This window comes from Ambystoma mexicanum, chromosome 7q (assembly GCF_040938575.1).
Source record: "Ambystoma mexicanum isolate Mex_15411 chromosome 7q, UKY_AmexF1_1, whole genome shotgun sequence".
NCBI lineage: Eukaryota > Metazoa > Chordata > Amphibia > Caudata > Ambystomatidae > Ambystoma > Ambystoma mexicanum.
The window spans coordinates 622282030-622295483 of NC_090941.1; the positions used below are offsets into that span (position 1 = coordinate 622282030).

At 45.6% G+C, this 13454-nt stretch overlaps 1 protein-coding gene across 3 annotated transcripts in view; it reads left to right on the forward strand.

The window, feature by feature from the left end:
• Positions 1–13454, forward strand: part of STARD13 (StAR related lipid transfer domain containing 13) — a 634151-nt gene that overhangs the window by 556460 nt on the left and 64237 nt on the right. For all 3 annotated transcript variants that reach the window (XM_069640770.1, XM_069640769.1, XM_069640771.1), the window contains exon 3: positions 1588–1669. In XM_069640770.1, the coding sequence (XP_069496871.1) occupies positions 1588–1669 (82 nt within the window). The remainder of the gene's footprint in view (positions 1–1587; positions 1670–13454) is intronic.

Sequence of the window (13454 nt, forward strand, 5' to 3'; positions counted from 1 at the left end):
GGCACTTCCTCTTCACTCTGTTGAGCAAAACAAGTGTCACCCTGTGAGCATGGGTAATTCTGACCATGTGCCATGGTGGGAAGGAACATGCGTCAAGCTAAAAAGCATTTAGTGTGTGTGCTCTGGTATTGCAGGGCAGGCAGACAGCTACTGATTGTGTCTGCTGGTTCATGTATATGATATCATATGATAGTTTATTTATAGAGCACCTGTACACCATGTGTTTCAAAGCGCTTCAAGGCAAGGGAAGGAACAAGGGAAAATACAACGACATTCTTACAGGCCATGAACAGTAAGGATGTGAAATTAACTATCGTACTCGGCCTGACGACATTTCAGATAGTGCAAGAGCTAAAACATAGATAAGGAAGGGAGGGGGATAGTGGGAAGGAAATGGAAACAGACAGGCGACTACTGTACTAGACCTGATGACATTTCTGGTAGAGCTTGAGAAAAACAAAAGGTGAGGGAGAGGGGTGCGGAAAGGGAGGGGAGGAACAAAACAAGCGACTAGCGTACTAGACCTGACATTTCAGATAGTGCTGGAGGGATGGGGTGGGCACAGTAAGGGGATGGGGGAGCGACAGACGAGGTTGCTCTCATGCTAGGTCCAGGGACAATTCTGATGGAGTAAGTGCATAGAAGAAAGTAGGGGGAGGAGGGGAGGAGATAGGAAAAAGGGAGAGGGGAGGGGAGGAGAGAACAGAGAGTAAGCAGCCACAATGAGTGGAGAAGCAAGAGGGGAGAGCAAATGCAATTGCAGAAGTCAGTAGTAACACATAATGTTGCAAGCCAGGGTACAAGATGAAGATAGGAACAGCATGATTCAGGGCCACCATGAGTACAAGATGCAAAGGAATGCCCTTTTCTTTGACTGCCCTTCACTTTGTGCACCCGGGCGAGAGATGCCCTTGATCTAAGAGTTAAGAGCAGGAAGGAAGAGGCAGGGCTAAGAAGGTGGGTGGTGCTTAGGCCAGGTGACCTAGATCCACTTACACCTGCTCCCCAGCTGCCGGTGTAGAGCGTACGGTGTGAGAAGGGAGTGCAATGAGTTGGTTAGTCGCTGGGAAGGTTGACTGTTAGTAACCATCTCTGTGTGTAATAGGCTGCTGGAGTCCATGTAGAGTCAAGCAGATTATGAGCCGCCTCTGCATCCTTGTGGTTATAGAGATTGATTGTGATGATGAGGTATTCTATTGTGTATGAGACATTACATATACACGTAGACAATCAGGTTGCCTGGTTTGCATGGGACACTTCTATGCAGATGAGCACTCACTATCAACATTTCTGACGGTGTCGCATGGCCACTTTTGTAATACAGATACCCTACCACCGCTAAACGCAACACACATGCCAGAAGTTACTGTGTATTAGTTAATGAAGCCGTATAGCATTACTTGTTCTACACTAGTGACTTATTTTTAAATTTTCGTAGTTTTTAATCCGATTTGCACTTGGTTACTCACGTGGCTGCATCTTTGCTTCCTGGCTGAGCTATATCAGGTAAGATTGCTAGAGACCTTCGCGTGCAACCTGTTTAAATGCTGTTGAGCAAAGATTACAATTGCTGCTTTCCTCTTGCAGATTCCCAGTTTCCGATTGACATTGCAGCTGTAAAGAGGGACCATGACTTCCTGGACAGAGACCACGTAGAACCACTTTGCAGGTAAACAGAAAAAAGAGCTTAAAGCGTAGATTACAGACTATTTCATAGAGAAGGAGGCTGATGGTTTACATGTTAACGTATTGTAGGACATCACTTCTAGTCACGGTGTTGCCAAAAGACAAACCTTATGAACTGTTCCAAAACAATGCTGTTTTGACAAAGCAAATGTAGACTTCGAGTTCTCCTGTATGTGGCTGTCGTTCTACAGTTGCCCAGGATTGTCCAATGAAAATAGTAACTGCATTGAACCTACTTGCACTTCAACCACCCTCTTCCTGCAGCCCCTTTTCTGCTGCCCTCCCCCACAGACCACGGGCTGGAGCGCCATGGCTGGGGCACAGTACACCTTTCTCCTGGCAAGTCTCGCTGCTGGCAGAACACTGTGCTGGTGACCGGTGCAGTCAAAAGCGGATTAACGCCCCCAAAATAAATCACACAAGGCACAAATACAGAGGCAAAAGTATGTATGCAAACGTAGACAAAGTAAAACCTTGGGTTGCAGTGGCAGGGGTGGCGCCTTGCAGCCTCAGACTACGCAAATGTAAGGATGAATGGTGAAAGCACCTCCTCAATGCTTGTAGGTGGTTTAGGATAGGAGAGGGGCCCTGGGTGACATAGAATAATGTGCATTATGACATCTGCTGTCGTCTTTACCCGTCGTTTTACAGCGGGGCCTGCTGCTGAGTGTTCAGCCAGAAACGCCAGAAGTGCGAACATGGCATATACAGGTCAGCTGACCAGGTGACTCCAGGTCAAGGGGCACAACACCCCCCAGTCTCGCTTTCATTTCTCCATCAGCTGCATTCTGAGAGCTGAGTCTTAGGCCACTCCCATTGAATAGGATGGACTATACTAAAACGAGAGTCAAAGCCAATCCTAGGGCTGTAATAGTTTGCCCCAGTCACACAGTGTCATCCACTAATATTACAGATGGGGGCGGGGGGCATAGGAGGATGTTAGGAAGATGTCAGTACTCAGGGGTGGAATAAAGAAGCAGAACATGGGCATGGCTGCAGTCATCTATGAACACATTCAGAGCTGCAGACCAGAAGAAGAGCTCATACCCAAAGCAATGAGCAGTAGAGCCACGCACTGGGCATTATCCTAGCAGTGCTACGTGCACCTTTTGCCATAAAACAGAAGTCCCAATAAGAGTTGGTGTAAACAGAGGTTGGCATGATTGGCAGCGGATGGGACGAACATGTTAGATAATTGAGAGGTAAGAGTTGGTGTAAACAGGGGTTGGCATGATTGGCAGCGGATGGGACGAACATGTTAGATAATTAAGAGGTAAGAGTTGGTGTAAACAGGGGTTGGCATGATTGGCAGCGGATGGGACGAACATGTTAGATAATTAATAGCTAAGAGTTGGTGTAAACAGGGGTTGGCATGATTGGCAGCGGATGGGACAAACATGTTAGATAATTAATAGCTAAGAGTTGGTGTAAACAGGGGTTGGCATGATTGGCAGCGGATGGGACGAACATGTTCGATAATTAATAGCTAAGAGTTGGTGTAAACAGGGGTTGGCATGATTGGCAGCGGATGGGACGAACATGTTCGATAATTCAGAGGGCATTTTTGCCTAGTATATCGCTTAACTTTGCCATTGGGGGAGCTTCATGTCCAATGCTTTGCAATCAATGGCACCAACAAATCTGGGTGCAACTCTGACTGCACAGAAAGTAAACATTAAATTGTAGTTTAGACAGCATCATCTTTGTGAAGTTTTGGTTCAAGCGTAAGGTTTTTTCTAAAAGTGATCTGACCATCAAGGTGTAGTTCTTTTCTGATACTCTTCCGCGATTTTGAGTCCAATCCTCAATAAATGACCTCTACTGTGCGCCGTCCATTTTGCTTTTGAGCACAGCCATTTTTTCTGGTTTTTAAGAACCTCTGGGAGAGCACCAGATAAATAATTCTGTTGGTTCTGTCATCGCAAGCCATATTATATAACTGCCTTAACCACTTCCCTCTATTTGTTGTCCCCATTGGTTTCACGTGAGGCTATGACTCAGAGGTCCTTAAACCCCAGTGCCGGCCACCTTGCCCAGTTCTATGTGGTGGAAACCCCAGCATTGTTTTGAAATGAGGAGCACACTCTGCCTCAGCTCCTGCTTGTCTTCCTGAAGCTGTGCACCTCCAGATGGTGTCTGTTTGTACCCTTTAAGACTCTAAGGGAATGCCCCATAGAAACCATTCCCCATAAGAAATTTGACAACCTATAGTCTGTATTTCCACAATTCATAATATAGGAAGTCCACCCCACTTCTAAAGACAAAACCAAGCTCATAAAACGGCATGGGCTATAATATATATAAAGAGAGAGAGCACTCGTTACCACAGTTCTCGCCATTTGTGAACACTGTAAAATTGAAGTGGTCAGTGTTTGCTTTTCCACAAAGGAAACCTGCCGAGGCTCTTGCCTCTGGACCTACCTGTGGGGTTCCTGCTGCACTCCTACTGAGCTGACATCCACCCAGGAAGAGGGTTGCTGCTCAAGGTACCCTCTCCATTGCGGCTGCTGCGGCTCGGAACTACCATGCCCCCCCCACCAGGACAACATCAGTGGTCATGTGAGGAATCGCGTGTGCCGCTCGACGCCTATTTTTTCCACTCCAGTGGGTGTCCCTGCCTTGGGCGTCCCAGTCAAAGGGAGACCTTCTAAGGGCACTGTCCTTCCCTGTTTGCATTGATGGTCTTGCCTGCCTGTTACAGCCCCTCCGGCGAAGGGCCCCGAGACTGGTGTTCGCCGTGGGAGCATGCAGCGCAGCCGTCAACCAGCAGCGACTGTCAAGGTAAAAAAGGTGAGCAGGTGGAACAGCCATTACAGCTCCCCATCTAACTGTCCCTCCTCTTTTATTATTTCTAGGTAATTTCTTACAGTCTGCTACACGTCACTGTTGTTGTTTTCCATATCTGGCATTAAGTGAAGCGTCATAATTAACCCTGGGCCTTTTTCCCTCTTTCTAGGAAAGTCGAATCTGGGTGTTTTTGCATTACTGTTGTGTTTAAAAACTAGGCCTGTTTCCCTCTTTCTAGGAAAGTCAAATCTGGAGTGTTTTGCATTGCTGTTGTGTTAAAAACGAGGCCTTTTCCCCTCTTTCTAGGAAAGTTGAATGTGGGTGTTTTTGCAGTGCAGTTTCCTCAACTTAAAGGCCTGTTATTTTACTTGCTTTGTCTCTGCCCTGCTGGCTACTGTTGGTTACTGTTGGGTCTATTGGTTACTGCTGTTCCTCCTTTCCCCCTTTTGGCTGTTGATCTCTGTTGTCCCCCCCCTGTCTTCCGTCCACGCTATTTCCTGCATTCCCCTTGGGGTGTGAACCCTCCCCTCTGGTGCATCCTGTGTTGCGCTGCTCTGGGTTGTGCTTTTACTCTCACTCTCTCCCCTTTCCTCCTTCCACCCTCTATGGTGCTCTCAATTTATCCCATCTTCTCAACCTGCTACTCTATCTCCTATCGTATCCCTCTCACTAAGTCTCGAAGGAAAAAGTTCAAGAAGGATATCCTGATCTCCAACCTAGGCCTGCCCATTGCTGATACCTACATCAGCGCTTCCTCCAGACAGACTTTCACTGACATCCTCTTTGTCGTTCCCTCTCCAGACCTATCCCGATGGGAGGTCCTCTTGGCCTCCTTCCACTTCTCCATAGCCATCATTAATGTCTATCAAAATGGTGCTGTCATGGTCCAGGGCTCTCAGCCCAATCTCCTCCTGCTGGATAGGCATCTCCTGCATCTTTTCAACTTCCTCCGTTCTCCTGCCACTCCTCCTTCCTGCTCCTCTGCCTCCTCTTTGGCCACTATGCCACCTCCGGCTACTGCCTCTGCCCACCGTCGGCCCCTCTGCCACTTCTGGAGGGTGTACCCCATTCCTGTACCCCACCCCAAAAGGCTTTCAAAAGTGTCAACCTGTTTCACATATCTACTCTCAACTCTTACTCTGCTGTCAAGCACTCCTCTGACATCTGCCACCTCCTCAAAAACCATGATGTCCTCGCTCTCACAGAGACATGGTTCATGGCCAGCTCTGTCACAAGCTTTGAAACTCTCCTTCCTAAGGGCTATAAGATCCTCTCTGAGCCAAGAACCAATCGCCCCAGAGGTGGAGTGGCCCTGATTTTCCTGAATGGGTTCCTGCATCTGCCATTCCCACGCAGGCTTATTCCTCCTTGGAAGGCCTGTTCTGCAGGCTCTCTATCTCCCCTGGCCTCTATCTAACTGTGGCCACCATCTACAGGCCACCTGGCTAGGTCACACTCTTCCTCTCAGAATGGGCGGACCTCACCTGTTCCCTTCTTGTCTCTTCCTCTCAACTTCTCCTCTGAGATCTCAACATCCACGTGGATGCCTCTGACCCCTCCTCTGAGCTCTTCCACAACCTTTGCAACTCTCTCTCCCTTTCCATTCTACCCTCTGGTCCAACACACTCTGCCGGAGACACACCTTCAATGTTCTAATCTCAGACATCCCCCTCTTGAACCCTCTCACTACTTCTCTCGCTTGGACTGACCACTTTCTGCTCTCCTTCCACCTGAAGCTTCCTGTTGGCCAGACAAACCTCACACCAGCACTGACACGATCCTTCCCAGGCATTTGGCTCATGAAGCGAGTGTCAGTGGCTGCCTTTGCCTCCACTTCCCCTGCTCCTCCTACTCCTGCAGCTGACTCCCACTCTGACACAGCCCTCGCCAACCTGCATCTTTGTAATCCAACATTCTGCACATCCTTGCCCTTGTCTTGAGGATCCATCTGAAGCCTACCCCCAAGTGCAATTCTTGGTATTACTCTGACTAGACTGCCCTGAAACCTAAGTGCATGGTAGCTGAGCAGAAGTGGAGGGCATTGGGTGCTTCATCTGACAAACTTGCCTGCCGCCAGCTCCAAAGGCGATACAGACTCCCCGTCTTCTCCAAGAAGAGGGTCCATATTCAAGCCCGCGTCTCTGCTGCCTCTAACAATACGGCCAAACTATTTCAAATCTGCAAGGAGCTGGCTACTCCTGCTGCAGTCACCACCTCTGCTCGGCTCTGGCCTCTCATTTCACTACTAAAACTGAGGACATCCTGTCCTCACTTTCCTCTTCCTCCCTCTCTCCCTCTCTCAGGCCCCCTTTGGCCACCTCTCCCCCCTCACCTTCTTTCCTCCCTCTCTCCGATTCCACCTGATGATGTTTCTAGACAAGTCTGTTTTATGAAAGTCTCTTCCAAACAGGTGCTTCCCTGCTCTTCCAAAACTATGAAGGACCACATTGCTTCCCTCGCTACAGCCTTGGACAATTTCTGTAATCACTTTCTAAACTGGATCTTTCCCCACTCTCCTCAAGTACTCCCTTGTGCACCACCTTCTAAAAAAAGGATTCTGCCGGTCCTTCCTGTCCGGCAAACTATTGCCCATCTCTGTCACTCCTTTCCTGGTCAAGCTCCTGAAAAAGCTGGCCATCTCCCAGCTAAACCTCCACACTGAATCTGTTGGTTGTCTACATGACCATCAGTCTGGCTTCAGAACAGCCAGAGGCACGGAAAGTGCTCTTCTTAACACTCGTGAAGATCTGCTCTCTAACCTTTACTTCAGCTCTCCCTCTGTCCTCATCCTCCTTGACCTCTCCTCTGCATTTGATATGGTCAATCATGTCAACCTGATTAATCGAATCTGCGAGAACCTGGGCATCATGGATCAGGCTCTTGCTTGACTGACCTCCTTCCTATGGACCGACCCTCCCAGGTCCAACTTGGGTCCTTCCTCTCCACCACATCTCTCTCCACTTGTGGTGTCCCCCAGGGCTCTATCTTCTTACCCTGGCTCTTCCATGTCTACTTGGCCCCTTTGGCCCACCTAATACCACCTTCTCTTCCAACTTCCAGTGTTATGCAGATGACACACGCCTCTCTTTCAGGCTTCCCTCAGCCTCCTCTACTTTCTCGCTCATGCCTGACTGTCTATCCACCTATCAGAAATGGTGGGCCTCCAATGATTTCTGCCTGAATGCCAGTAAGACTGAATTCCGCTCATTGGGACCCCTACTCCCACTTTCCCTCTTTCACTTCTGCTGCCCTCCTTGAGCCCTCTACCCCTGCCCTCTTCTGTGTCAAAAAACCTTGGGGTCATCTTCGACTCCACTCTCCTTCTAGCCTCACATCACAGACCTTGCGAAGAAGGTCCACTTCCAGCTGCACCTCCCCCGAGGTATTCTACCTTTTCTCACCTTCCCCCAAAAGCTCAACGCCTCAAGAGCTCTTGTTCTCTCCAGGCTGGACTACTGCAACAGCCTCTTTCTCCATCTGCCTAACTCTACTCTTCACCCTCTTCAACTAATCCAGAACAGGACTGCAAGACTTATCCTTGACCTCAAGCCCAGGGACTGCATCTCTCCAGCCCTAAAACCTCTGCACTGGCTTTCTGTGGTTGCATGGATCAAGTTCAAGACCAATTGCATCGTTCACAAGGCTTTCTGGGGCCGGGGCACACACTATATTCAACTTTCTCTGTCTAAATACCTTCCTTCTAGAGCCCTTCACTCAGCTACCTCCAACTCTGAGGATCAGATGTTTCTCCAAGCTGAGAGTGGGTGGTAGATCTCTCTCCTATGCAGGTGCCTCCCTCTGGAACAGCCTCCCTGCCCCTCTCAAACTTGAGGCGGACCACCTGAAGTTCTGGATGCTGCTCAAGACCTTCCTTTTCTCCTCTGCCTTCTCTCTCCCTCTTCCTTGCTAACCTTCCTGTCTGCCTGTCTTGACTGATTGCCGGGTACCCCCAGAGTCTCACAGGATACCACGCCCCTCCATCACCTGTCTTCCTGCACTGCCTCTGCGCCTACTGTGCACTTAGGGGCTGTAACTGTAACCTTACTGCCCCCTGCTTACCATTCACTTTCCCAGCGCTGCACTGCCATTGCTGCTCTTACTCAGAGCCTTGGTGCCCTGACTGTATTTTCCCCTTCCCTCTCCCCTGCACTTCCCCTTCTCGCTTTCCCCTTTGCGCTTTTTTTGTTGCACTTGCACAATTCCAATGACACCAGGCGTAGTAGGATTGTTGTACTGTCTTCCCTCTGTCCCTGCTTCCTTGTCCTGTGGCACCTAGAAACACTCAGGTACAGGCGCGTTACAAATACCTAATCATATCATATCATATCTCTCTTTGCGTATATCATTATATTCTCCTCCATGTGCCCTCTGCTCCCAAAATCAGTTTGTTCTTTCTGATCCTAAACCCTCCTGTGCATCGTCTCGTTTCTGTTCCTTTGCCTTCCTTGGCCCCAGACATCGGAACTCCATTCCTTTTTCTATTCGTTCTTCCTCTTCTCTCTGTATTTTTCAGACCAATCTTAAAACTCATCTTCTATCCACTCCCTCTAACAATTAACTATATTTTCTCCCCTCTTCTGTTCTGTTTTCCCCTGAATGGATTGTTCATTTTGATTGTACCGTTTTTTATTTTTGCACAATCGCTTTGGCGAAAGCGCTATATGAATAAAATAAAATACAAAAACAAACACAAACAAATCTCTCTGGATGAAACAATAAATGAACCACAGATTCCTCGGTTTGAGTGGTTACTGGTAGAGTCCTTTGGTCGGCTGTGGTTTCTCCTCCTTGCTCCATCCCAAAGATCCACTACCACGTCATCTCCTGTACACATGGAGTGCATAAAGTGTACGTACGCTTCTTCTTGGTCATCTAGATTCGTAGCCTCTTTTGGGGCTTCTTTGATCCAGTGTATGTCCATAGAAAGTGCACAAATATGCGGGTGCATGCAGTATGCAGGCGCATTCCATATGGCAGAATGGGCTTTCCCGTAACCTCTGTGCGTGCCAGTGCAGTTTTGCCATGTGGGTGAGCCATACACATTCTTCAATATGGACAAAGGTGCTTCATATTATTCACAGTATTTTAAAGTTTACTCCGGGGTGGACTGACCTACAGGGAACTCTGCAGATTCCCCAGTAGGCCTGTGCACCCCGTGCTTCTTGTGTAGGTATTTCCAAATGTTCCCACAAGGAAAATGCTGGTCTTGCACAAAATGTGTAATTTGGGGCCCCTTTGAAATGATGATTTCCTGGGCCTCTTTTGGTTCCCAGTCCACCCCTGAGTTTACTCACTGTTTCTTGGGAATGCCCCGATGTGCAATAGAAGCTTGAGTCAGTGAATGCCCAATGTAACTTCTCTGACAAGTTATCATATGAATCTCTGTTTTACATTGAAATCAAAAATATATCTTATGGTTGTTGTGATTACATAATGACATGCTCGGAAACGCATAACAATGAGCAAGCACTGATTCGTGTATCAAAAGCTTGTACTTTTAGTTTGATGTAGACCTAACCATTCTGGACTTCACTCAAGCCTGCATTCCTCCTGATTGGGTCATGCAAGGGTTCTCCTGCACTGCCCATGCTTTTAGCAAATGTTAGAAGAGGTAGGAGTTATGCTTTGGCATTATTTTTAAGATCTCATACTTGTATCATTCCTGAAAAGGGAAGACAACAGTAGAGTAACATAATCTTTATACACCCTACCCTGTCCCCTGCAGTGTACACTCCACTTACCATTCCGTTTTATGTCCGCCATTAGGCCTTAGTCACGTCATATGAGCAGTCATTACAAGATGACAGCCCTTTCTAATAGCTTTGTTTATGTGTTTCTATTTGTATATATTTGAAGAATTTGAAGAACAGGGATGTCAATTTCGACCAGAAATGACTTGGAATCACTTATTTAGAGAGGACAGAGGCATTCCCGCAAAGAGTGTCTGTACAATAGCACACAGATGAGAACCAGTGGTAAGGCCCCCTCTGTCGGAGATCAAGAAAAAGATCAAGAATCATCCCTTTAACCTTGCATAACTGAACCTCTCCTCGCTGCTCTGTTTCTGACCCCCGTTGTCTGTCTGTGTTTTCATGTGCGCCCTGAGACCTATGGGCTAGAGGCGTGCTATAAAATTTTTAATAAATAAGTGTGTAAAAAGAGGGACAAAACAAACCGAATGAGCGACGCTGTCCGTATTGTTCTCTGTCAAGTTGAATGTGTTCTAAGAACACCCGCGGTGTCCTGAAATGTTCGCAAATAAACAAAATGGGGGTGTTCTGAAGATGTTTTTGAGAACACTCCCGGTGTCCTGAAATGTTCGTAGGGGGTGTCCTGAGGGCGCTGTCCGTATTGTTCTCTGTCAAGTTGAATGTGTTCTAAGAACACCCGCGATCTCCTGAAATGTTCGCAAATAAACAAAATGGGGGTGTTATGAAGATGCTTCTAAGAACACTTGCGGTGTCCGGGGAGTGTTCGTACGGGGTGTCCTGAGGACGATGTCCGTATTGTTCTCTGTCAAGTTGAATGTGTCCTAAGAACACTCTTGGTGTCCTGAAATGTTCGCAAATAAACAAAATGGGGGTGTTCTGAAGACGCTTCTAAGAACACTCGCGGTGTCCGGGGAGTGTCCGTAGGGGGTGTCCTGAGGACGCTGTCCGTATTGTTTTCTGTCAAGTTGAATGTGTCCTAAGAACACTCGCGGTGTCCTGAAATGTTCGCAAATAAACAAAATGGGGGTGTTCTGAAGACGCTTCTAAGAACACTCCCGGTGTCCTGGAATGTTCGTAGGGGGTGTCCTGAAGGCGTAGTCCGTATTGTTCGCTGGCAAGTTGAATGTGTTCTAAGAACACTCGCAGTGTCCTGAAATGTTCGCAAATAAACAAAATGGGGGTGTCCTGAGGACGCTGTCCGTATTGTTCTTCAGAACACCTCCATTTTCGTTTATTTATGAACATTTCAGAACACCTGCACTGTCCGGACACCTACATTGTTTTTAAAAAAAAAAACGGAAACTATTCACAATACAATATAAAAATTAAACTTTATTTAACATATATTAATAATTTATGACAGAGAAGGTGAGGCAGAAACAGAAACAAAAACAGGAGAATTTGGGGTTTCAACATGATTGGTATTAGGTGAAGAAGGGATGGAAGCCTCATCAAAACGTTTTGGATTATGGAGAGGGTTTGGGGATAATTGACTGGGATATGGTGAGGAGGGACAAGTACATGTGGGGCAATGGTACGAGGTTTTTGGTTTGAAATGATTTTCTACAAAAGTTTTTAAATGATTAAAATTAGCCAACAATACATCCATTTTTTCTTCTATATTGTGAAGACTGTTATCCATAACAGGGTTTTCTGAAGTTTTTTCTATTTTGGTATGCTCTGTACAAAAAAATAATATATAAGTTAAATGTAATAAAAAAATAATAAATAAATGGTTTATATTATAAAGTGTTTACCATTAGTTTCACTATCTTGTGACATTTCTTCATGTGGGAAATTGTCCACTAGCCTTTCCAGAGTACTAGACATTTCTGTGAGAAAAAAAAAAAGATAATATATTTTTTAATCTAATACAGAAAGTTTATAAATATATGAGTAAAATGAAGTACACTTACTATGTCTGGTAAGATAAGTCCTATGTATTCAGTGGGTCTGGTCTTGTTCTCAGTTCTGTTGTGTCTGTGAGGTAATTATGTTGGAAGCCAATTTATCTTCTTGTGGTATATTCCATTTCAGAACATATTGTATTTAAATGAATGGTTAGTGTGTTACATATATGGGTTACATTTCTTATGTATTACTATATATATAATGTGTTTGTGTGCTGCTTTTTGAATTTGTTAAATGTTCCTATATTATGATATAACAATCAAACATACCCCACCATCCCCCCCACAGTTGTTAGGTAGTGGTACTGTTCTCCGAACATGTCCGCGAACATTAAATAAGTTTGCGGACATCAAGTTCATAAGAAGAGATCTAGTCAGTTCCATATGACATGTATATAAAAGTCAAAGTCATTATTGTTAAGTTGTGTACTAAAAAACTATGAAATTCAGTGAAAAAACTTTTTTAAAGGGACGTTATGGTTAAGTTGCGCTACTAAAAACCTATGAAATTCAGTGAAAAAACTTTGTTAAAGGGACGTTATGGTTCCAAGTAAAACCGAAAAACCCTTGAAATTCGCCAGTTATGGTAAGCTAAGCAACCATAACTCGCGCCACCACCGTGCACCGCTAAGACTAACACCCAGGACATCAAAGATGACATCACAAATATCATTGATGACATCACTGATGACATCCCATGTGTATGTACTTCTCATGAAATATGTGTAGAAGGGATTCTTATTATGTTGCGAAAAAAGTGTCAAGAATCATTGCAAGAAATATACCCTAATAAGTGCATTGAACGATGCATTGATATAAATAGCATCCTATTATGGGGTTCTATCTAGTATACTAAGCTACTCATACAGAAACATAACATTGTGTGCAGCGTACAAGATGAAGGTATGATATTCGTAATGTTAATATGTTGAATAATAAAATGATAATTGTTTTCTTAATAGATTTTTGTGTACTGTGAAATATGTAATAAGTAGCTAATAAAACCCATGTATTACATAATTGCATTACTATAGACAAAACACAAAGACACAAGAACACATACCAATATGGGTATATACAGGGAAAGTGAAGTTAGCAAAAAAGCACAAGTAGTAGCAGAAACAATTCATAACTTAACTGATTAGTTTCATGCAAATAAATGATTGCTCTGTTTCAAAGCTGCTATTTACCCTATGTATATGTATCACTTGATGTGATTGGACCCTAAGGAAAGTAGTGTGAGTACAATGTATACAGATATGACCATATACAGGGAAAGTACAACCATAAAAAAAACAGAACTATCAGAAAGTGCTCATAAGTCTAGTGATTATCTTCATGCACAAAAAGGATTGCTGTC